At 34.7% G+C, this 26,533-nt stretch overlaps 2 protein-coding genes across 6 annotated transcripts in view; one reads left to right on the plus strand and one right to left on the minus strand.

Annotated features, from left to right (window-relative positions):
• Positions 1 to 8,828, plus strand: part of LRRTM3 (leucine rich repeat transmembrane neuronal 3) — a 203,428-nt gene extending 194,600 nt beyond the window's left edge. Inside the window, exons 3-4 of one of the 2 annotated variants that reach the window (XR_005212081.1) lie at positions 5,376 to 5,915; positions 6,397 to 8,828. Coding sequence is in view for 1 of the 2 variants with exons in the window: in XM_037805373.1 (XP_037661301.1) it covers positions 5,376 to 5,585 (210 nt within the window). In the remaining variant the exon portion in view is untranslated. Of the gene's footprint in view, positions 1 to 5,375 lie in introns of both variants that reach the window. The other variant, XM_037805373.1, reaches the window with a different exon arrangement.
• CTNNA3 (catenin alpha 3) overlaps positions 1 to 26,533 on the minus strand; it is a 1,946,492-nt gene that overhangs the window by 1,364,064 nt on the left and 555,895 nt on the right. The gene's annotated exons all lie outside the window — the stretch shown is intronic.

Consider the following 26,533-nt stretch of genomic DNA (forward strand, 5'->3'; position numbering starts at 1 on the left):
CCTTTTGGAATCTCTCTGCCACTGAAGCTTATTTCATTTCCTTTCACATCCCCCTTTTGGTCAAGAAGATGTTCTCCGTCCCACGATGCCGGGTCTACATTCCTCCCCGGGAGTCATATTCCACGTTGCCAGGGAGATTCACTCCCCTGGGTATCTGATCCCACGTAGTGGGGAGGGCAGTGATTTCACCTTTCAAGTTGGCTTAGCCAGAGAGGGCGGGCCACATCTGAGCAACAAAGATTCATTCGGGAGGAGGCTCTTAGGCACAACCATAGGGAGGCCTAGCCTCTCCTTTGCAGCAACCGTCTTCCCAAGGGTAAAACCTATGGTAGAGGGCTCAACCCATCAAACCACCAGTCCCCTATGTCTGTGGTCATGTTAGCAACCATCGAGGTGGGGTAGGCCAATACCCCTGCATTCTCCACAGGCTCCTCAAGGGGGCTCTACATATTTTTTTCCTTGGTTTTTTGTTTTGTTTTGTTTTGTTTTTAAATCAACTGTATGAAAAAAAAATTAAAAAAAAAAAAAACATAGAATAAAAGAATATTTCAAAGAGACCATAACAAGGGAGTAAGAAAAAGACAACTAACCTAAGATAACTGCTTTACTTCCAACATGTTCCTACTTTACCCCAAGAAAGTTACCTAATATAGCAACATTTCTGTGAACTTGTTCCTACTATATCCATCAGAAATTAACAGACCATAGTCATTCCTGGGCATCCCCAGAATGTTAAATAGCTTATCTGTTCTTCTTGGATTATTGTTCCCCCTTCCTTAATTGCTCTCTATTGCTAGTTCCCCTACATTCTACATTATAAACCATTTGTTTTACATTTTTCAAAGTTCACATTAGTGGTAGCATATAATATTTCTCTTTTTGTGCCTGGCTTATTTCACTCAGCATTATGTCTTCAAGGTTCATCCATGTTGTCATATGTTTCACGACATCATTCCTTCTTACGGCCGCGTAGTATTCCATCGTGTGTATATACCACATTTTATTTATCCACTCATCTGTTGAAGGACATTTGGGTTGTTTCCATCTCTTGGCAATTGTGAATAATGCTGCTATGAACATTGGCGTGCAGATATCTGTTTCTGTCACTGCTTTCAGATCTTCCGGGTATATACCGAGAGGTGCGATCACTGGAACGAATGGTAACTCTATACCTAGTTTTCTACGGAAGTGCCAGACTGACTTCCAGAGTGGCTGAACCATTATACAGTCCCACCAACAATGAATAAGAGTTCCAATTTCTCCACATCCCCTCCAGCATTTGTAGTTTCCTGTTTGTTTAATGGCAGCCATTCTAATCAGTGTGAGATAGTATCTCATTGTGGTCTTAATTTGCATCTCTCTAATAGCTAGTGAAGCTGAACATTTTTTCATGTGTTTCTTGGCCATTTGTATTTCCTCTTCAGAGAACTGTCTTTTCATATCTTTTGCCCATTTTATAATTGGGCTGTTTGTACTATTGTCATTGAGTTGCAGGATTTCTTTATATATGCAGGATATCAGTCTTTTGTCAGATACATGGTTTCCAAAAATTTTTTCCCATTGTGTTGGCTGCCTCTTCACCTTTTTGAGAAATTCCTTTGAGGTGCAGAAACTTCTAAGCTTGAGGAGTTCCCAGTTATCTATTTTTTGTTTTGTTGCTTGTGCTTTGGGTGTAAAGTCTAGGAAGTGTCCGCCTAATACAAGGTCTTGAAGATGTTTTCCTACATTATCTTCTAGGAGTTTTATGGTACTTTCTTTTATATTGAGATCTTTGGTCCATTTTGAGTTAATTTTTGTGTAGGGTGTGAGGTAGGGGTCCTCTTTCATTCTTTTGGATATGGATATCCAACTCTCCCAGCCCCATTTGTTGAAAAGACCATTATGACTCAGTTCAGTGACTTTGGGGGCCTTATCAAAGATCAGAACTGACTATAATTTGAAAGGAACAGAGTATTTCCCTTTCTGTTAAGAACCAAAGTAGACCTCTTATGCAATACTGTGGTGTTGGACAGAAAGTGCTATACTGTTACTTGAGGAGTAAGTGTGCTACTTCACTTAACCTCTGACTTCCTACTCAAATTAGTATATGTAAGAATCCAGTATCCCATGATGAGAAAGTACTCAATAGATATGATGAGAAGAAGAGCAATTATAAATAACATATGTAATACTTTTCATGAAGAAGAAATATCTGATAAATAATTTTCTCACTATAAATTAGTAAAAGCAAAAACATTATTCCTCTAAGAAGCCAGATACTCAGCATTATATTTACCTTTATTATACTCAGGATTCATTTTATTTTGTATAATCAATGTTATATAAAAACAAAATACAATGCTTAAACATTACACACAACTTCTGTACTACATGTACATTCTAATGTATTAAGTGTTCACTAAGAGCATAAAATATTTTTAGTAAAATTGTTGTTCAGTTTGCTAAAGCTGATGGAATGCAATGAACCAGAAATGGATTGGCTTTTACAATGGGCATTTGTTAAATTAAAATTTACAGTTCTGTGGCCATGAAAATGTCCCAGTTAAGGCATCAACAGGATGACTGACGATACCTGGACCCTGAAGACAGGTTGCTGACATCCGGGGTCCCTCTGTCAGATGGCAAGGCACACAGCTGGCAGCTGTTGGTCCTTTGCTACCAGGTCTTGGTGCTTTCAGCTTCTGGTTCCAGTGGCATCCTCTCTGAGATTCCGTGGGTCCTCTCTTAGCATCTCCAGAGCTTTTCTCTCTCTGAGCTATGTCAGTTTTTTCTGTCTTCTATCCTCTCGTAAGGGACTCCAGTAAAAGGATTATTAAGACCCACCCTGAATGGGCTGGGACACATCTCAATTGAAATAATCTAATCCAAATGCCCCACCCACAACAGGTCTGTACCCAAAAGGATGGATTAAAAGAACATGGCCTTTTCTGGGGTACATAACAGCTTCAAAGCAGCCCACGTGTCTTCTGCTCAATGAGTAGAGTGTATTTGATCTTCTAAATTTAAATGAAGTTTTTATACTATATATTTTAAAGTACCCTATAGCAATCATATTTAAAATAAATATCTGGTGAATGGCTCTTTGTAGCAGGAACAATACACAATTAGAAAGAAAGTCACTGACCACACTATACCTACATCACTTGGTCCATTCACTAATATTTATGGAGTCTAAAGGTTCTATGTACTGTCTAGCATAGTGCCTGATATATCATACATGCTCAAAAAAATTTTATCTATCTGTTGAGTCACTAAAGAATAAACATGGCTTTTACTACAATGATATAAAATACTGTACAAAATCATAGAGGCAGGGGCATCAAAATAAGACATATCCAACAATAAGAAATTTGCTAATTTTGTGATAGAAAATCAAAGCTGATTATTTAACTGATATGGTTCAAATTAAGATTTGTACCCTGGGTACCAGCAGTCTCTAACTATCCAATAAAGCTGTGAAGTTTTGTACACACACATACAGAGAGAAACAGGTACATACACAGAATAAATGCATCACAGTTTATTAATCAAAAATCATGGTATATTATTTTTCATAAATCTGAACATGGAAACTGCAAATTATTCACAGCAAATTCCCAGTAAACCAGGAATGATTTGGCATATATAGTGCACGTTTCCCTGGCAAATAAGAACGAGTATATAAAATCCTACAGCTATATGACCCATAACACATTACAGAGCACTGATTTCTCGGAGGCTAATGTAAAACTCATGTACCCAATAATAGCTCTATTTTCATTCTCTCCCATAACTCATCTATTCATGCGGCACAATTACTTCTGCATAACAATATATTTTAGTTAACTGAACTGTTTTATCTGTAATAACAGGAATTATTTTTGATTTTTAAATGAATATCTTTAGAAGCATCCTATTTACCATTAAGCATTTTCTTTATGACCTTTCTATTGACTTGGCCATTGTTTTTGATGTGTAAATGTCCTTTAATCACACATCAGATACCTCATGTTTCACATAAATAAAAATCCACATAAATGGGTAGTGTTGCTTAAGAATTTAATTTTATGAACTGGATTACATTTCTGCCTCATAAGGGCTAAGCCCTCCACATTTGATACTTTGAAATGTCTATATTACAAACAATAATTTCAAAAGAAGTGAATACTTTTAGTTAAGAGAAAACAAGGAATTGAAGAGGGCAAAGAAAGTAAAGAAGGAATTAAAAGAATAAAACCTAGACATTCTATTTTTCTTAGCACTGGGTTCTACTCTCAGTCTAGATCAGAAAGGAATTTAGTCTGATGTATTCAAACAGAAATACAGTTGATCCATTCTCCAAACAAGAAAAGTAGAAGTTTCTATTCAAAGAAACTCAACTTAGAACAACATGGATTAGTTATTAGAATATTAAGCACAGAAAAGGGCCTAAGGTTCCTCAGATCTGCCTATATTTTAGAACAAGATTTGACCTTCTTGAAAATAATGCAAATAATCTCTAGATTTTGACATCTGATTACATTTCAGACTACTCTTTCTTTGTAACATATATGCTTCCCTTTTAATCTCAATGGTGACTCGCTTTTTTCCTCATATCTTTAGAACTTGCTTTCTTTCATTAAGCTATAATTAGCCAGGAATCCTTTCTAGTCTCACATATATCACTGGTTCCCTCAAACTAGCATCATCCAGGGATGCTTTTCAGACCTTCACAGGAGCCACACTTTCTCTAAGCCCTAAATTTTATAAATAGAGACTAAACTACTGCCAACAATGTTTCAAGGTATCCTCAGGTAAAATAAATAATGTAAAGTTATTGGGTAAGAATAACCAGACTTACTTTGGCTAGACAATTCTTTACAGTGGTTCTCAAAGTGTGGTCTTAGGGCCAATAGCACCAGCATCACACGGAAACCTAGAAATGCAAATTCACCCCTATTGAATCAGAAACGCTGGGGCAGAGAGAAGAGGAAGAAAAAAGTGATGTTTATGTATGCTAAAGTTTGAGAACTGTTGCTCTATTGTATCCTAATACTATATATAAGCAAAAATAGTTCTCTTAAGTTCTAAAAACACAATTGTACCAGTTAAGGAAAGCATTTTTCTGACTCTTCAAAAAAAGCTTTTATCATTTTTAGAATAGTTAGACTACAATATTTATCTGAAAGCTTTGGTTAAGAATTGAACACTTTCTTCCAAGGCTTTAAGATTGTTGCATTGTGCTCTTTAGTATGAGAATGTGGGACATTAGTTTAGGGGGAAAGACTGGGGACACCCGAGCCACTCATGTTACTATAGAGCTTAGTCAGGTCAGCACTTTATGGTCTCCAAATTCTTACCCTCACAGTTGTCTGTCTTGATATAACTGACTTTTTTTCATGTTGTTTTTCCCCCAGATACCTTTATCAATGAATGTGTCAACCTTTCTGGCATACGACCAGCCCACAATAAGTTACTGTGGGGTGCATCACGAACTTCTCTCTCATAAGTCCTTTGACACGAATGCACAGGAAGATACTATGGAAACACACCTAGAGACTGAGCTGGACCTGAGCACAATCACAACAGCCGGCCGAATCAGTGAACATAAACAGCAGCTGGCTTAACTGAGTAAATTGGTAGTCAAGGTTTGCCACCAAACTGTAACCTCAAGAACAAAATGAGGAAGATGTGTTCATTGTGGACTTAAAAACAAAACAAAACAAAACCCCCCTGTTCAAATAAACAAAAATCCAAGATGATTCATGAAATAAAGAAGACACGAATTGTTTCAAGTCTACACTTTGTAATTAGCTAAGCTGTGCAGTATTTTTTTGACTTAAAGAATGACCCTGAAAAAAAAAAATCTTTTTCAAAACTCATCCTACCTACCTGTAAAAACTGTACAGAGCTAATGTATTTTTCATATTGTAAAGTTTCAATTATAGAAACAACTGGTATGTATAGTACCATAATTTAATTACAATTTTACTTTAAAAACTTTACATATTTCAGTTTCTAAAATTTTAAATTAATGAAAATTATTTCTTGTGTTATTCAGAGTTACTCAGTTTTGTAGGGACTGTTTTGTTACTGCTTTTGTGCCCAGAGAACTTTACTCTAAAATTCTGTGCTGTGCAAAACATGCACGATTTTTATCATGCTTACTGCGTAGAATTTTATCTACTTGTTCCAGAAATAATACATTAACCAAAAAGGGTTTAAGTGTTCAGACTTGTAAGAGGTTCTTCAATTACATAGACAGGTTTTTCTTATAAATGGAAAAAAAAAAATTCAAAGGTTTTTTAACAACTCTTCTCAGTCTTAACTGTTGCCTTGAATTACAGCCTAGTTTCTAAGCAGTGAAATGTAATGATAAAGAGGGATATTTTAACAACATATTTCTGAATGAATGACTCATTATTTCATTCTTTTCAGTAACCCATTGTAAGGGTAGAAGGAAGCATGGACAAAAACATCACTGGAAACAAAGGCCGTAACCACAGCAACAGACTTTGATACACTTAAAAGGTGCAACTGCCAGTGACAAAGAAAAACTTTTGTTACATCTCATTATCTTTAGGCCAAGGTGGGAGGATAGTGCATAATAATTATACAGTAGCAATTTTTCTCTTAATTAACCCAAAGTGGTTTACCTAAAAAAAACATCAGTTAGTGCAAAATGTGCCTGACTTTTAAGGCAACTTTTCCTGTGGAATTGTGAGGCTATATTTTGGGAACATCTCAAAGGAAATATATGATATTTTTACATTGTGTGCTACATCAGTTTTCTGCTGTGGGTGAACTTTAAAGCCCTACAACTCATTCAATTCACGTATGAGCCATGGTAAAAAACTTTTGTCACTCAAAGTAGATTGTATACATCCTTAATATTTTCTAAATGCAATCCATGATAGGATTCACTTCCAAATTATTTGAAAAAAACTCAAAATAATTTGACACCAACTCTGACCATATTGATTGTGCAATTATATTATAAAGATAATTCAAATTGAATTAAGAAAACTTGATGTTTCAGCTGCTGAAATAATCAGTTTGTTTCTGTTGTTTGCTTGACACAGACTAATGCTTGAAAATACTACCATTTTATCTATAGTAATCACACTATTCTTTTTGGTTTGTCTTTTAACATAAAACTGCAAGTTTCAATTTCTGTTGCACTAGGAGAATCACATTTTTATGTGTGGTTATTTTAGATTCATGAAATAAAAACATATTGTCAATCTAACAAGGGTCAAAAGCAACTGAAAACAGGAGAAAATAATTTTCAAAAAGTAATGCCAAACTACTTTTTTTATTTCTTTCAAAATTACTACTACAAAAATTTAGTTTTATGGATGGTTATCACAGCAAATTTAAGAGCAGCTTCAAGAAGAATGAACTTTAAAATGTAGGGAAAAATTTGTTGCAAATATCAGAGAAAAAGATGCAAAATGTTTGAAGAAGCAAACTATTACTAATTTAAATGAAACTAAATGTCAAACATAGTACTTGTATAGACTACTTAGCATCCCAGGTTTTGTAACATATTTCACATAAATTATTTGCTATTCAAATTTTTGTCATTTTAAGTCTAATTTTAAACTCTATAGTTTTTCCATTTTCTAATTTCTTTGTAATGTGTCTTTCTCAAAGTATTCTTAATCCCCATTGTTGAGATTTTGTTTGGCCCACTTAGCAAGTTTATAGAAGGTTAGTTGTGAATCTATTATTTGTGGGTCAAAAATTAGATATAATCGTTTATTTGTGATGTAAAGCAAAATTTCAATTTGCATTTTTTTTTCCACTAGAAGTTCTCCTTGCTAAGAATCAAAAGGAAGAATTAATTTGTGTAAATACACACTGGTCACCTATTTCGAGACATTTTCAAAATTGATAAATGTTTTTAGAAATTTTAAGGTTCCAGAGAGCCTCACAAATGTATGCCCTTGGTTTCCTGAAGCAAAACAGTCTAAGTTCACCTAAAATGAACAAATTGGTAAATAGAAGCAGTTTACGTGGAACCATAGCTCTGCACATAAAAGGCCTAAATTATAGCAAGAGCCAAATAATCTAAGAATTTTGTGTTTTCTCAGATTTGAAATTAAATCAAAAAGGTCTTCACAAGAAGAAAAAAGATTCTAGGTTACTTGGTTGCCTAATTTTTATTCCATCATGTCCAGTGTGAAAAACCACTAGAGGATCTATTTGAGTCTGGATTCTTTCTCTGTCATATGTTTTGCAACTTGTATCAGTCTGTTTCTAAATTATTTCTGATTTATCTTTTTCAGCACCAGTAATCTCCCCTTTCTTCCCTCTAACTACCCTTCCCCATTTTTCCCTTCCTGTCTTTTGTTCACCTATTCAAACAACTGAAACACTGACCTGCGTTTGGAGTTGAAAAATGGAGAGCTTGACCCATCATGATTACAATAACAGCTGCAACAAATAATAAAGTTATGCAGTGCTTTGAGGTTTACAAACCGCATTTCACATAAATCATCTCATTTTGTCTTCATAGCAACCCTATGAAGACATATTTATCTCAAAGAATTTGAGACCTCACTCAAGAACACAGGGTTAATAATTCATGGAGTTGAACCACTGTTGTCTAAATCCAAAGTCTGTTAGTGTTTCTACTATATAAAAAGCTGTCTGGTCTCTGATAAGAGCCAGAGAATTTCTAAAGAGAAAAGTGGACAAAATGAAAAGATGACATGTGTAGTAATACTTATTTTAACTTCAGTTTCTCTATCTGTAAAATACATGGACTCATGAACTTTCTTTTTTTGTAAGCTACTCTGGATTCTCACATTAAATCTCTTAGCTCAAAAAAAAAAAAAAAAAAAGGCAAGCCACAAATTCCTTAACACATCAGGTCATTTGCAATTGTGTAAACTGTGTGCTCCCAAGAGGTAGATGTATATAGGCCCCAAAATGCAGAAATTAAATGAAGATGCACAAAGACAGAAACCCAAGAATATCTAAACTGAGATTGCACAAGTAGCAATAAAAGAGATCCATAGCAAAAGTTGAACATATATTCAACACATGTTTAATTCAGTGCTGATTGGGAAGACCTCTATCAATTATTTTTTAAATTTATTTTTTTCTTTTTTTATCTCTTTTTTGATTTCTTGAACCATGAATTTTTAAACCTGTCTTTAATACAGAAGAATTTTCTCTATTCTCCTTCTAAGAGAATGAAATATAATTTATACAAACTGTATATAAAAGCTAAAATATGTGCAAATATAGAATTAGTATATTTTACTAAGTTCATTTTTATTAAGTCTCTATCCCTAGTCCCTCCTGAATGTTCTAGAAAACCATAAAATTATACAAATTTTTTTAGATAAATTATACTTCCAAGAAGGGAAGAAAATTTGCCCAGATTTAGCCCACTTAAAAACATTACCCAATCCTGATTTGAACTCAGATCTGACTCCACAAATTACTTCTTAGAAATAGGAAAATCTTTTTGCAAAACTTTTTTTCCCAAAATAGGACCACTGCATACAGGAATAAAAATACAGTTGTTGACTGCTCCTCGCTGAAGACAGAAACCATCTCTCAAACTAAACACTGAAAATAAGTAAAGAAAATGAAAGTATGAAAATAGGTACCTGATGTGAACTAATAGAAAACTGGAAGAAAGAAAACTAGTTGTACAGTAGACACAGCAGGCACTGAATGAGAGGTACTGGTACAGGCCGGATATTTGGCCTGGGGAGAAGGGGTCTCAGCGAAGATGAGAAGAGTAGATACAATAACATCTTACATTGGCACAGCTCTTAACGGTTAACACATAAAACATCTAAAGGTCCAGATGGGTAGTTTATGTAATAAGAATACAGATGAGCAGGTCTTGCAGTAAGAGTTTCCAACTGCTTCCACTTCTCTCTCACATTGCCACACCTGTCCCTGACTAGAAAAGAGCAAAGGCCAGATACCCAGGATCAGTGCTTTCAGGACTCGGATATCCCCATGAGGGTAGAGTAGACTGACAATGAGCAATTGTGCTTCATTTTACCATCAACTGTAATGAGGAAGAAACATCTGAAAATAAAAAAAAAAAGAAAATGCCAGAGTGGTGCTGGATTTTTTTTAGAATTCTCTCATGGCTTGCATTATGATTTACTGTGAGACAGGAGTCAGTTTATATATATATATATTTATATATTTATATATATATATTTTTTTTTAATTTAGGGTAAAATTCATATTTAAAAAAGTCCACAGTTGATTATTTACTTTTTCCATTAAGGACAATAACCTTAAAGCAGCAGACATCTAGGATTTAGGGAACTCTTGTATTCTTTCCACTTCTCTCCCAAATACTATAGATTTTGTTTTATATATGTTTTCCTGAAAAGCTGAGTGAAAATGTGTTTTGTGTAAATCGAATAATATTTCAAATGCATCAAGGGACCTTGTGATAACAGATCCTTGCAGTAAATACTCTTTTTTCTAAGCTGAAACATCTCCCACTAATTTTATCTCTTGTAAGTTGATTTTCATATATCTTGTATTAATTATGCAGCACACTTGTACCGCATGGCCCTAAGGGTTTTCTGATGCAGTGTTTGCCGCAGACTATACAAAATGAAGAATAGGTCTTTTGACACTTTAGAACAGTCAATTTCAGTCAATTTCACCAACTGAATTCTTTTATCTGGATTAACAAGAAAAATTGTATTGCGATGGTATGGATTGATAAAATTAACAGTTAACATTTTAATATGAATCCCTTGGGTCCATACTAGATTTGCTGAATGAAGCCCAGAATAAATTAATACATTACCCAGGTAATTCCAATGCACACTAAGTTTTGAGAACATACTGCTCAAATGAATTACCATTTACCAAGTCATTCAGTTGCTTTTCATTCTAGTCTAAAATTATTAATTTTTATGTTTTTCAGGACCAATGAGAATCTAGCTTGCTAACCCTGACTGGACTTTTTCTTGACCAGAAGGATGCACAAATGACAACTCTACATAAAATGTTCAGGTTACTCCTGACAGACTGTGTTGTTTGTGACTACCCATTAAGTCTTAGAATATGCATATCTGAAAACAATCTTCAATCAGCTGGGCTAGTCAGTTAAGTTACTTGCTAGTTGCCCCCATAGATAGTGATAAAACAAGTTGAAAAGCTGGAGGTAGGAGAGAGGCAAGAATTTAAGCTATATCAAGCACTGAATTCACTCTCATTTTATTTTATTCTCAAACTGTCTTAGAAAATGGGTATAACCACCATTTTAAAGAGGAGAAAAATAAGGATCGTGGCAGTTATATAACTTACCAAGGCTCATGCAATAAAGCTAAGGTTCCAAATTCAGGTCCATCAGATACTAAGGGTATGCTCCTACCACCCCACAGCACACTCTTAAATGTGAAAGAAGGCCATAATCAACATAATTAGGCTCATATTTTAGTGAAGGGAGATAGCAGAAAAAGATTATCCCTTCTTATTTCTGTACAGAAAAACTGCAGGAAGTTTTTCACACTGTGTAGAGATTTCCTTCGAAATCCCAAATCAGCAACAATAACGGAAAGAAGCAGCCATTACTTTCCTGAAGTTTTATATGTTCTCCCCTAAAAGAGTAAAGATTTGAAAGAAAAATCTCCCCAAAGATAAACACACCCAAGTATTTGTTGTATTTTCATTTCCAAGGGTCCTAGCTATATCATAAAATTGTAACCAAAACATGATAAGCACGTATCTATAATATAATCTTCTACTGGGCAAAAGGGAGGGGAAGTTGTCAGTGGAAGTAAAAACTATAGGAATGAACAGTCAATAAAATAATCAAATGTAAATGACAAAGTGAAAAAAAAAACACCAATAATCTACAGTACAAAACAGCAACTGGCAAGGGCATGGCTAGGATTATAGAACACTTCCTGTAAATGTGGCAATATTCCTTACAGGAGTATTGCTACACAAATGCTATGGGATCTGAGAACACACTAAATGGAGGGAGGAAGACAACTTTTCTAACAATTCAGACTTTTCATGTCCTTGTACTCAGAATACAATATAAAGTTTAAATTAAAAATAAAAATAATTTTCCTTGTTAAGACAATGCAACTGTTTTCATCATTATGTGAGGTAGCAAAAATTTTTTTCTATATTTCTATGTAAACTCACATCTTTTAAATAAGCCTTTGTCTCAGGTACTCACAAATGATCCTAAATAGTCACTTTACTCTAACACTGTCTCTAGGAGCTTCTTATTAAATCTTGGGACTAGCAGTCTCTTCTATTTTTCCCTGAACTTGCACAAGCCCAAAGTAAGGTAATTGGAAAATTACATTAGCATTGTACTGCATCATACTATCTGAAAATGTAGCATCCAAATAAAAACATTTTTCTTTATTAACCCAGGTGCATTAATAAAACTAGGCTATAAATGTGTAACAACTGATAATTCCAGAAAGAAAGAATTTCTAGCATCTTGAACATATCATCATTGCATATTCTTATTCCTGGCACCACAGCCATCATACTGATATTTTATCTGAACTATATGGAGTAATTCTGACTGTGGACAACAAAGGTGCTCCTGGTAACTGGGTTGAAGATATGGTGAAGGGCAATGGAGAGGACACAATGTTACACATACCAAGAGGTAAGTGAAGGATATCTGATTTATTGTCATCAGATAATTTGCAAGTAATTTTTGAAACAAAGACCTAGAATTAACATTTATAATAATATTTATGCCACCACATATCATCAGTAAAGATCAAGGTGAACATTAGGGACATAATAGCAAACAGATATTTCTGATGGAGATAAATATTTGATAGATTGATTGATATATAGATAGATAAATGGATTAATTCTACCAAAGAGAATATTAAGAATAAAAAATAATTCAAGATCTATTATTATTATTTCTCCAGAAATAAATTGAAATAAAAAATTCAAACTAAATGCCAAAATGTTCTTTGCAAGGTCAAAACTTGAAACAGCCCAAACTATAGACTCCAAATTGCCACTTCAACCATGTGACTAACCACCTTTATTCACGTATACCTAATCATATTCTGACATTAAGAAATGAATTGTAATTTTAAATACAGTCCATCTGTTCTTGCTGTTTTATACAAATGACATATTTGCTTTCAATTACAGATCCAGAAATGTAATGCCCTAAAAGTCTGGTGAAAATATGGCAAAGATTGGCTCACCCCTGCTCCACCATAAGGCAATTATTGGAGTGGAATTTCCACCATAGTGGGGAGCTGGAAATATGGTTTCTGAAATCCCCTCAAATACTTCTTGATTCTTATAAAACTCACTATCTCTAGGTATTATTTATATTAATTTATAAAATAAAGATATTGCCTTGGGATAAGAGCTTACAGGCCCATACCAGCTCTAGTCTGACTCTACACTTACGTCAGAGAGGTCTAGGAAAAGACAGGGAACATCTCTGAATTTGAATGCTGATCTTTGTGATGTCAACATTTTTTCACCTTCAGATTTGATGGAATCTTAAATTCAGCTTATTGAACCTCCTTCTAAACCCTGGAAAGTCTCCTTCTTGACACACTTCAAACCTGAGTTTCTCTAACCATCGTTGCATTTTAGGCAAAGCTTTTTCACAACAAATTCTTGTTGTATTCCATAATTTTGTAGAGGAATAACATAAGGCCAGGGCAAACCTAATGACCCATCTCCCCCTCTGATTCTGATTAAGGGCTAAAATGTGTGAGCTCAGTATGGCATGTTAGTACTATTTTAAAAGAATTGGAAGAAAAATTTTCTAACACATAAATATTTCATGTAATATAAAAGAGAAAGGTAGTGTGAGGCCACTTCCTTTTGACTTAATCTGGCACAATTTTTGGAGAAATTAAGTGCATATCTTTCTGCTACTGAGAATATAAATATTATTCTCTATAATGATAACATGATTTTGTCTTGTACTTTCACTTTCTGAGGATGGATCTCAACCGATCTTGCTCTATAATGCCACCAGAGGATATGTCTATAAAATAATTTCCAAGATTAAAACAAAATTAATAACTAAAACTTACTGAATATTTACTTTTCTAAGCATTTTACATATATCAATTCATTTAACCCTCATTAATATGGTTAAGAGGATGCACAAAGTGGTTATGTAATATACAGCTAGTAAGTTGCAGAGCAAGGATTCAAATCCAAATAACAGACAGCTATGTCGACAAACTAAGCCCTACTAACCTGACCATTTAAAGTCCATTACATAGACTCCACTCTTGACTTTAAAGGTTTATCATTTAAAGGTAAAACAGAAGACATTTTATCAATCTCATCGATGTATTAATATTAAATTCAGTACAAGAAGTGCTTATGACATACCTAATGTATACATAGTGGAAGATAAGAATCATTGAGGGATAGAAAAGAGTACATGATTTAGTCCTTTTCTTTAAGGGGATTAAAGTCTTAGGAAAGAAAAACAGACTTGCATTTAAACAAGAAAAAAATTCCAAGAATTTAACTGAATAACTGCAAGTGTAAATGGCAAATAGGAAAAGGTGAAACCAAAGCTAACAGAATTGTTGGGGACAGCTCAGGGCAACAATGAGAACTTAGATGGAACTTAAAACTTAGCAATAGTCAGATGGGTAAAATGAAGAGGAGAGGGTGATTAAGAAAAAAGGAATTACATTTTCTTTTATGGACATCTATTATTCCAGTAGCATTTGTTAGATTCAAGCTCATCTAGAATAGAAAAAAAAAAAAAGACTTAATTTTACTCTGACCACGGCAAATCTTTTGGCCTTTACAGATGACCATAAATATTTTCTACCTTTTTCTCAACCCTATTTCTCTTTATATTCCTATTTTATCCACTGTGCTTTAACTTTTCATTTGGTGTTGGGTAGGGGGGGATCTATTAATCCCTTATGGAAGCTGTTATATAAAATAGTTTAATACAGTGCTCATAAACCATTTTGAAGGTTCATTGAGGCAACTCCACTTATTTTTAAAATAATTACCTGAATTTAATCAAACAATTTTCTAGAGGCCAATAATTTTATCAGCCTCAGACAAATTACTGTTTGGCATCAGGTGAAAAAAATATCCTGTGGATGGATTGACTTCTTTTTTCAACCTATTTGATCTTTTATGTTAATATTGGCGAAGTAACCAGAATTTTTATCTCAAAGGGTAAAAACAAAAGTCATTATGACTGCTATATTTTACAAATTATAAAACTAAAATAAAATATAATTAAAGGACATAATCAAAATCACCTAGGTAATAGAAAATAGACCTAGTACTTGAGTTCACATTTATTCAGCGTTATTCTCACTTCAGTATATTTTTAAAAACCCAAACATTTAATACCATATGCAGAATTATTTCTGTCTTAAGTTATCAGTAAAACTATTACTTAAAAAGTAGTCAGACCATACTTCTAATCTGAAAAATGATTCAATAAGTATATCATTTTTATTTTTTTAAGTTGATAAATGTTCTCCTTTTTATCAAATTTTGTTCCTCATTTGGAATATTAACTTGCAATTATTTCAATGTTCATTTGATAGCTGCAAATTTTCATCTGCAGGTATTTATTCAGTGTGCCAAAGGACACAGTAACATGAAAGTGTCTTATTTTTCTTTCATTTTTTTTAAACTTTATTTATCAAAAAATTTAAAACAACATTTCAAACAAAACTAAACAGTATTTTAGGATATTCATTTTTCTTATTCCTTTGTTTTGTTTTGTTAGTATTTGTCTTTAACATTATATCCCAATACCTTGGTATTTTTAATTTAATTCAATTGAATAAGCATTTATCCATTTACTTAATTTTTACTCTAATATACCAAGGACAAATTGATCAGGGGCTTAAAAGTGAATAAATGATTGTGATTCAATGTGATGATTTCTAAAACAAAGGAACATGTACGAGGCTGTAGGATTGGAGTGAATGGTTAATTTTACTGTAAGAAAATCAGAAAAGGCCTCAAAGAGTACCATTTGAGACCCTGGGATTCTAAAATTTGCAAGACACACCACTCACGTCCGTCAAGCAGGTCCCAGCTCCTACTCCTAATTAGATTTTGGAGGTATTTTAGATATCTGTAAGTTCTGGAAACCTGGGACTTTGTTAATTTCTGATTCTTGAATTTACCCCATATAGGTACTCCGTTTCTTCTAGTAAGTAAATGTTAAGAATGATTCTTTTTTAATTGTCCCTTCCCACAACCTTCAAAATTTAAACCTCAAATAAAAAGCATCAAATTTAACCATTCCATGAGAAATACAACTGTTCCAGTTTGCTAATGTTGCTGTTATGCAAAATACCAGAAATGGATTGGCTTTTATAAAGGGGGTTTATTTGGTTACAAATTCACAGTCTGAAGGTCATGAAAATGTTCAAAATAAGCATCAGCACAAGTATACCTTCACCAAAGGAAGGCCAATGGTGTCTGGAAAACCTCTGTTAGCTGGGAAGTCACATGGCTAGCGTCTGCTGATCCTGGGTCGTGTTCCAACTCCTCTCTCAGCTCTTGTGCATTCTTCAAAATGTTCCTCTTAGGGCATTTTGTCCTCTCTTAGTTTCTCCAGAGCAAACACTAGGCTAACATCTCCAAAGTTTCAGCAAAAGTCTGCTTTCAACACCTATCTCCAAAATGTCTCTCTCATCTGTTCTCTAAAATGTCACTCTCAGCTGCTCTGAGGTCCTTCTTCTTGTGAGCTCTTTTACAGGACTCCAGTGATTAAATCAAGACACACCCTGAATGGGTGGAGTCCATATCTCCATAGAAATAATTCAATCAAACATTTCACCCACAGTTGATTGAGTCACATCTCCATGGAAACAATCACAGGATTCCAACCTAATCAACACCGATATGTCTGCCCTCCACAATACTGCATTAAAGAATATGGCGTTTTGGGGGACATAATACATCCAAACTGGCACAACAGGACATTGGCAATTTTATGAAAAAAAAAAAAATGTCATTTTTAGTTTTTTGTTTCTTCTTTCTAAAACACATTCCATGCAAATCCAATCCATTAATGTAAAAGCCTATATTTCTGCTCTAAACTCAGAAATATGTGAAAAAATGTGGAAGGAGTATATTTATCTGCAAAATTTGAATTTTCATCACCTACTGTATTAAAGTGAATGAGAGTTTTGATTCTATATACAGTCTTCTATATTATATTCTACTAATATAAAATGTTTAAGAAAGTTAAAAAAAAAATTATCCAAGTGGTCAATTTATCTGACACAGCAATAGGATAGTTTCTTTCGAAGCTGTTCCGTGTCTTTACCTCTTTGCTTCTTTAATAAGCTTTTTTCCCCCTAAATATCACCTCTCTTTCTAAGCATAGCTTTATTCCCAGAGGATTCCATTGTTTGTTTGTGCTTAAGGCAATTTATTATTAAATGCTCAAGAACACATCTTTCATTAAGCACAGCCAAAATATTATTAGTGAATTCAGTAATTACTTCAAGATACAGTTTTCTTATCTGCCTAGATAGGAAAATGAATACATTTAATTACAGAATTTCAGAACATATCAATATTAACAAGAAGAGAGTTCATCATGAACAATGCCATTTTAATGAATGCTAAGGGAATTGTGCCTTAATGTTCTCCTAAAACACTCTTAAGGATTATGGAGAGTGTGCAGTATAGCAAACGCAACCATGAGAATCTCAAATATAGAGAAAGTATATTGTATTCAAACATAATTATTTTTCAAAGATAAATTACTTATAAGTTATCTCTCTAGATAGTTATCTACAATGTAGCACCTGCTATATGGCAGGAAATGAGCCCACAAAACTGAATTCATTAGTCCTAACACATCCTTAATGTAGGTGCTTTGAATGTCAGCTCTGAAGTGTTACATGTGTAGGATATATAATTTTTAGTGACTATAAATTAATTTTAAATTATAATAGTCTTTAGGTTTTTGAAGTTTCAAGACTGTCCTTTTTAATTACTATTAAGAGGCAACAAAAAAAGATCATCATCTACGAGTTGGAGAATCCAGGTTCATAGGATAAAATTCTAGCTGAAATACAAGCCTTTGATTACTTCTACCATTCTTTTTCAGCTTTGTAGCTCACCTACTTCAAAAACCGTGTGACAATTTACACATTAAAACATCTGCATGATTAAACATATGGGCCACATTTTATTATTGCTGTTGAAATGTCCATTGCTTACCAAATTTCATAAATTCATAAAGATAATCCTGCCTTGAAAACATTTATTGAAACTAAAAGACAAGAAAATGGGTAGAAATAGGCTAAAGAATTTTAAAGGTTTTGAAAAATAGTCAACTTATAATTATATAAATCTAAGGAAGTAAGATTGACCTAAAAACTTCATCATTCCTTTGAATTATGTGGAATAATAGGTATCTAACTTTCCAAATTCCATTAAGACAGATCTCAGCTGACCTTGGTGAGAGAGAAAGCAAGGGACAGTTTCAAGGCCCTAAATAAACCTCAAGGGTAACATATATTTTCCTGCTTATTTTAGTCTTCCTCTCCATCGCCTCCTTTCCTTCTACCTCTCACTTGAATTTGAAAGACACACACGTGCACACAGACACACAATATACACATACGTGCTGGCATAGTGAGAAAGGTGACAAGACTGGAGGAGAAAAGGCTTACATTAATCTATCTGTCAATATGAATTGTCCAATTATAAAGTCATAAATCTCTGTTTGCCCATCAAAAAGCATAAATAAGATTGTATTGAAGTACCAGATCTGAAAACCAAATATAGGTTCCAAAATCTATTTTTTCAATAAATCAATTATCCTAGAGCCTAAAAAAAATTCAGGTAAGTCCCAGAGTTTCCCCTTTTAAAAGATACTTTGACACTTTTCATAAAAGCAGCTCTTTACCTGTGGCTAGATTTTAGAACTTACCTGAATCCCCTGAATAATCAAGGACTTGGCTTTACATGACTATATATGTGGCATTCTGTGAAAGATTAAGAAACTCATTTACGAGAACTGCTGAAAAAATACTAAAATATCTCCTAAAATTGCTTTTGTCAGACCATATGTGGTAGGAAGTTATCTCTTGCAGTAACTACATGTGGTCACTATAATGGTTGGCAGGAAAAAAAAAATCCATTGCAGGACATTCCCATTTCTCCCCAGAGTCATGATCTTCGATCTTCTCAGGAATCCCATTACAACTTTAATACATGAAAAGGATCCACAATATGCACCTGTTACTAATTCTTAAATTCCCAAATGGTAAAGTTCTTACCAAAACCAACCCCAAAGATTTTAGCATTTAACCTATTTCATTCTGGTGGAAAAAAACATCTTCCCTTAGAAGAGTAGCAGTTAATAATAAATTACATGCAAGTCACTCCAGCACAGTGAATTTCAATCACTTCGGTATTTTAATACCAAAAAAAAATAGTCAGAAATGAGGCATGAAAAGCTATTAACTGAATTATTCACACATTGAATAGATGTTGTTGTCTGTTCTTTCAATGGAAATAATGAACAACTGATTTACTTATAACTGGTAATTATGACAATACACCTTCATTTTCCACCTGCATCAGTATATTATAGATATTTTTTAATTTTCTTGTTTCATACCCATAAAAATTTCTTCTTTCTCATGCTTTCCTTAACTTTAATATTCCTTTGGCTTGGGTTATAATTAAAAAAATTTTTGCTGGTTCACTTATATTGTTTTCCCTTTTAATTTTTGGTCTTTTTTCCTGTTATAATTCACCCATACTTTGGGTTTATGTACCTGGAGGATTAAATACGGATTTTAAGTAGATATAGAGTACATTTGTATAATCACTATAGAGTGAATCTTGTTGGCACTCTTTTGGCCAAGTTTACTTTGTTTTCTTTCTGAGATACAGGGAAATGGGGCAGGTAAACAAAGGTAAAAGAGGTTGATTTGTACTTCAGAGAAAAGAAATTCCTGGTCTTTAGAATCTAGGCAAGACAACCATTCTTTTTTTTTTTTTTTTTTTTTTAAATTTTAGAGCAAAGAGGAATATTTACCTTAAACTTTTCATTTCTAACCCTGAAGTCAATTTTATCTCTTCTAAATATTCAACAATTTTTCCATTTCACTGCATAACACTCAAAATATACACTGAACTCTACCTTCAGCTTTTATGAAGATCTATATAAGAAAAACTCTAGGGGAATTTAGTGCTACATTTAATGCAATTATTGCTGAGAAAAATATCTCTCACATTAGTGAACATCATTTTAAAAGAACATGTAAGAAATGTATTTCAGAGCTTAGGCCTGGGAAAATGTCCCCATTGGAAATGATTATGCTTTGGTCTTCCATGGAAATAAGATCCCTGTAACACCTCCTATCTTCTCCACTTCACCACTCAGGAGCTCAGAGCTAGGGATACACTCCATAACATGGTTACCACGTTAAACTTTCTCCTCAGTGTACTGGCTTTTTCCTTTTTAAAACATTCCTTTTTCTAATACTGTTTTGTTAATCTTATTGCATGTCTTTAATTACAAGCACTCAAATTATTTCAGGGGAAGCAAAAAGTATAAATAAGGAAGTAAAATGGAGATGTCACTGTCTAAAGGATTTTCCATTTTGCAATTGTGGCATAATCTTAACTTTGGAGTGATAATTTCATATTTTTTTTTCTTTCCAGCATCATTCCCATTTCCCAGTATCCCATCATAAACTCATCTTTACGTTTTAAATTTCTTATTTGCAGTTTACTTATACCACATACAAGCACACACACATTCTCTATCTCTCTCTCCCCACCTCACGCACACACACACACACACACACAGACACACACACAGACACGCATACACAGTTCCGTGCCCCTCTCATCTATAGTTCTTTAGCTATAAAGATCACTAAGCAAAGCAAGACATACATTTCAAGATACTTTTCCACTAGTAGAAACATATTCCGAGATGTGCGATTAAAGTGACCAATAAAATGTATTCATTTTCAAAAAAGCTAGCATGGTTATAAATGAAGTTCTCAATTATAAAAACAAAAGTATTTTCTTGGCGTAAGCTAAGAAATAAATGTGGTAGTAACTTTTTGGCCTTGTATTAACTCTTAATCTAAGTAGGCTTTGTGGATAACAAACTATGAGACTATGCTCCAAGCATACATCCCCCACCTTCCTTGGTAGCCTAAATCCCTCTCCCTTTCTCCCTGCTCCTCCACCCTTCTAATCCCAGATACAAATTGAAAATGGGCAATATTTTTTCAACTGCACTAAGTTTTCTTGTATAAAATTATCCTCAATGTGATTTCATGATTTTATTCAAAGTATCTCCTTCCATTTACATTAAGAGAATCAGGGTTAATAAGTGAGTTAGATTGTGAAACTTAAAATGTACATTTTATGTGCCACACTAATAAACCATGAAATAAAATGAACAAAATCCCCCAAACGGAGATTTAAATGAATGTATTTTCAAATTTTATCCAAAATTGAAACATGAGTAACTTGTCATAGTTCAGAAAAAATCTATGCAAAGTGAAAACAAAATTATATTTCATCAACAACAATATAAGAACTTATTCACATGTAGCTTTTCATGCATATTTCTATGGTTAGGCTCAAGCCAACTGCCAGATTCATGACGCATACAATAAAGAAAAATTTTAAATATAACAATTCTCACTTGGCATGCAAATTACATCTTTAGTTGAATGCCCTTGTGTCCCATTACTCCTTGTAAAAAAAAAGAAAGAAGACTACACTATTCAAATTTACTTTCAAACACTAGGAGGAACAAATAAGAGCAAAAAAAAAAAAGTGAAATTAGGAAACTGTATAGTAAAATATTGAATTCTGTTCCCAATTATTATATGACTCCTATTTCCAAATTTAATTTTTAACTTAAAAATGCACAAATATCAAGGTACTAACCATATATCTATAACCAATACATTTAATAAGTTGAAATTTTGGACTACAAGTTCCTCACATTTATATCTTAGAATTAAACTCAGATAAGGTTCTGAATTACACTTCAATTCTGTTCAAAGAGCATAAACTGTAAAAACAGTCATGTCTTGTAATAAATATAGTAAAATGAATTTATGAACCTGGGCAATATAAAAATTAGATTTAAAAGGCAAATCCAAGTCAATTAGTAAAACTAGTACATACAAAATATATCTTTTCTGTAGTCTCAGTAGATTTTTAAAAATTGTTTTTTTTTTTTTTTTGCTTTTCCTGCCTCCACTAAGCTTTGTTTTACTATAAATATGGATGCAATTGGAATACATAGCTATGAACACATACATGAAATTGGACCAAACATTTGGATTAGTGGTTCTTTTTTTTTTTTCCTAAACCTAAATATATAAAGGTGTGATAGCTCTAATGGGAAATTACCAAGGCAATGGTTCTCTGTGTGGGGTGTGTGTGTGAACTTGTATGTGTGCATGTACATGTCAGGGGTGGCAAGGAAGAAAGAGATTCTGCCATGGGAGGGATATCACCTTCTCTGCTTTATATCAGCTTTTTTCTGCTAAGAATTATGGCCTTAAGAGTGTAATACAACTACCCCTTCCACCTGTTTTTTTAAATCTCAGATCTTGCTTTGGATCTGAAGCCTGAGTTCTATGGAGTATAATGTTTCTTGGGGTCACCCCAATCATGGAGACACCAGGAAGAAAGATCTGAGTCTGGAAAATTTTAGGTTTGGATATACCAGAGAGGGGATTATGTATCGAAGCACCTCCTCCTGGAGGAACCTGTTGGTGTCAGGTCAGACCCTCCACAGTTGTCTCACAAGAAGCCCAGGCCATATCTCTTGGAACTATTTTTGTCCCTTTATACATAGACTCCATCCCTGGGCTAATATTTGACTAACTTCAGGATTACAACACCTATCTCCATTTCACACAAAGGCCTACTAGAAGCAATTAATCTGTCAAAAATCCAAAATAAGACAATTATGATCACCAAGGTGATCATAAGGATGGACCTAAGGGACATAAGGGGCAAAGGGCTATCAAGAAGTAGGCTACAGATGTTACTTTTATCAGTAACAGATTTTTACCAATACTTTTAAGGGATTCTATAATAGAAATCAGAATTAAACAGGGGGGAGGAGCAAAAATTGGGTCTTCAGATCCTAGAAGCCAAAAAGGTCTCCTTTTTATACTGCAGCTGTTCATTTAGTTATTTTTTAATAAATCCATTTGATACTTCCTAGGTCAAAATATTCAGATAAATACATATAGAGAAATCTAGGAGTTTAATCTTTCTACTTGCTTATTTACATTATTATATTTTTACATATTTTCCTGCTCAGTGTTCATATGCTTCATAGGTATTTTAGAAAAGCTTTTAAACAGCTATCCTATTCTTTATTGTTTTTTCTAGCATGTTAAAGAACAATGAGCCAGCTATGACTAGATTAGTCAACTATTCCCTAGGTATAACTCCTGGAGTTGTATTAATTTCATTTGCTGCAGTGGTATAATAATTTACTATAAATGTCTTAACTTACAGCAATTGAACATGGGCCAGGGAATACATAATGCATCTCCAAAAGTGCTTACAATTCATCCAAGGAGGGCCTTATTCACATGATCGAATTGTGGCCATCTGATTTGAGTGCTGACCTTCCAATAGTGATGAACAGAATTTCAATGCTTTTGAAATGTTATTATTAAAAATATATTAAAGAGAGTATACCGAAGATGGAGGAGTGGTGAGGTGTACATTTTAGTTACTCCTCCAGGGAAGTAGGTAGAAAGCCGGGAACTGCCTGGACCAGACACCGCAGAGCAATGTGACTTTGGGTATACATCATACAACACTCATGAACACATGGAACTGCTGAAATCAGCGAAATCTGTAAGTTTTTGCAGCCAGAGGACCCATGCCCCTCATTGCCAGGCTCAGTCCCGTGGGAGGAGGGGCTGTCAGCGCTGGGAATGAGGAGGGGGAACTGCAGTGGTGGCTCTTATCAGAAACTCATTCTACTGATCCCAACTCCAATCATAGATAGACTGAGACCAGACACCAGAGAATCCGGGAGCAGCCAGCCTGGCGGAGAGGAGATAGGGATAGCAAAAACAGCAAGAAAAACCCAAAAATAAAAGCGGAGATTTTGGAGTTCTGGTGAACATAGAAAGGGGAAGGGCAAAGCTCAGGCAGAGTCAGGCTCATATGCAAATCCAGGAGAAAAACCGGTTTCTCTGCCGCCTGGACCTGTCCTTAATGGCCCTAATTGCTTTGTCTCTTAGCATTTCAATAACGCATTAGATCTGTGAGGAGGGCCTTTTTTTTTTTAATCTTTTTCTCTTTTTCTAAAACAGTTACTCTAAGAAGCCCAAAACAGAAAGCCTCAAAGACTTGCAATTTGGGCAGGACAAGACAAGAGCAGAACTAAGAGAGCTCTGAGACAAAAGGCAATAATCCAGTGACTGAGAAAATTCACTAAACACCACAACTTCCCAAGAAAAGGGGATGTCCTCTCACAGCCATCATCCTGGTGGACAGGGAACACTCCCACTCGTCACTGGCCCCATAGCCCAGAGCTGCCCCAGACAACCCACTGTGATGGAAGTGCTTCCAATAACACATGCACACACCACAAAATTGGGTGTGGACATCAGTCTTCCCTGCACCCTCAGCTGGTTGTCCCAGAGTTGGGAAGGCAGAGCAGTGTGAATTAACATGCCTCATTCAGCCATCCTTTCAGCAGACTGGGAGCCTCCCTACACAGCCCTGCAGCCCAGAACTACCCTGGGGGCAAAGCACTCACATGTGACATAGCACAGTCATCCCTCAACAGCGGACCTGGGGTTGCACGACCTGGAAGAGGGACCCACTCGCAAGTCTCAGGGGTCATACGTCAATACTAAGGACTTGTGAGTCAGTGGCAGAGACAAAATGTGGCAGGACTGAACTGAACGATTAGACAATTTCAGCAGCATTAAAACTCCAGGAACACCACGGAGATTTGATTGTTAGAGCCCACCCCTCCCTGATCGCCCAGACACACGCCCCAAATACAGGGTGGGCAACACCAACTACAAACGCAAGCTTGGTACACCGATTAGACCCCACAAGACTCATTCCCCCACTCATCACCAAGACAAAGCAGGAGACAACTGGCTTCAGGGGAGCAGGTGGCTTGTGGACGCCACCTGCTGGTTAGTTAGTGAAAGTGTACTCCACGAAGCTGTAGATCTGACAAATTAGAGATAAGGATTTCAATCGGTCTACAAATCCTAAAGAACCCTATCAAGTTAAGCAAATGACAAGAGGCGACAAACAACAGAAAATTTTAAAGCATATGAAAAAAACAGACAATATGGATAACCCAAGCCCAAGCACCCAAATCAAAAGATCAGAAGAGACACAGTACCTGGAGCAATTAATCAGCGAACTAAAGATGAACAATGAGACCATGGCACAGGATATAAAGGACATGAAGAAGAGCATGGCACAGGATATAAAGGACATGAAGAAGACCCTAGAAGAGCATAAAGAAGACACTGCAAGAGTAAATTAAAAAAAATAGATGATCTTATGGAAATTAAAGAAACTGCTGACCAAATTAAAAAGATTCTGGATACTCATAGTACAAGAGTAGAGGAAAGTGAACAACAAATCAGTGACCTGGAAGATGACAGAACAGAAAATGAAAGAACAAAAGAAAGAATGGGGAAAAACAATGAAAAAATGGAAACGGACTTCAGGGATATGATAAATAATAAAAAACGTCCAAATAGAAGACTCACTGGTGTTCCAGAAGGGTAAGAGAAGAGTAAAGGTCTAGGAAGAGTATTCAAAGAAATTGTTGGTGAAAACTTCCCAAAAATCTTCTAAACACCATAAATACACAAATCATAAATGCCCAGCAAACTTCAAATAGAATAAATCCAAATCAACACACTCCAAGACATATTCTGATCAGACTCTCAAATACCGAAGAGAAGGAGCAAGTTCTGAAAGCAGCAAGAGAAAAGCAATTCACCACACACAAAGGAAACAGCATAAGACTAAGTAGTGACTACTCAGCAGCCAACATGGAGGTGAGAAGGCAGTGGCATGACATATTTAAAATTCTGAGTGAGAAAAATTTCCAACCAAGAATACTTTATCTAGCAAAGCTCTCCTTCAAATTTGTGGGAGAGTTGAAAATTTTCACAGACAAACAAATGCTGAGAGAATTTGCTAACAAGTGACCTGCCCTACCGGAGATACCAAAGGGAGCCCTACAGACAGAGAAACAAAGAAAGGAGAGAGAGACATGGAGAAAGGTTCAGTACTAAAGAGATTCAGTGTGGGTACATTAAAGGATATTAATAGACAGATGGAAAAAAATATATATGACAAACATAAACCAAAGGATAAGATGGCTGATTCAAGAAATGCTTTCATGGTTATAACGGTGAATGTAAATGGATTAAACTCCCCAATTAAAAGATACAGATTTGCAGAATGGATCAAAAAGAATGAACCATCAGTATGTTGCACACAAGAGACTCATCTTAGACACAGGGACACAAAGTAATTGAAAGCAAAAGGATGGAAAAAAATATTTCATGCAAGCTACACA

This window comes from Choloepus didactylus, chromosome 15 (assembly GCF_015220235.1).
Source record: "Choloepus didactylus isolate mChoDid1 chromosome 15, mChoDid1.pri, whole genome shotgun sequence".
Lineage (NCBI taxonomy): Eukaryota > Metazoa > Chordata > Mammalia > Pilosa > Megalonychidae > Choloepus > Choloepus didactylus.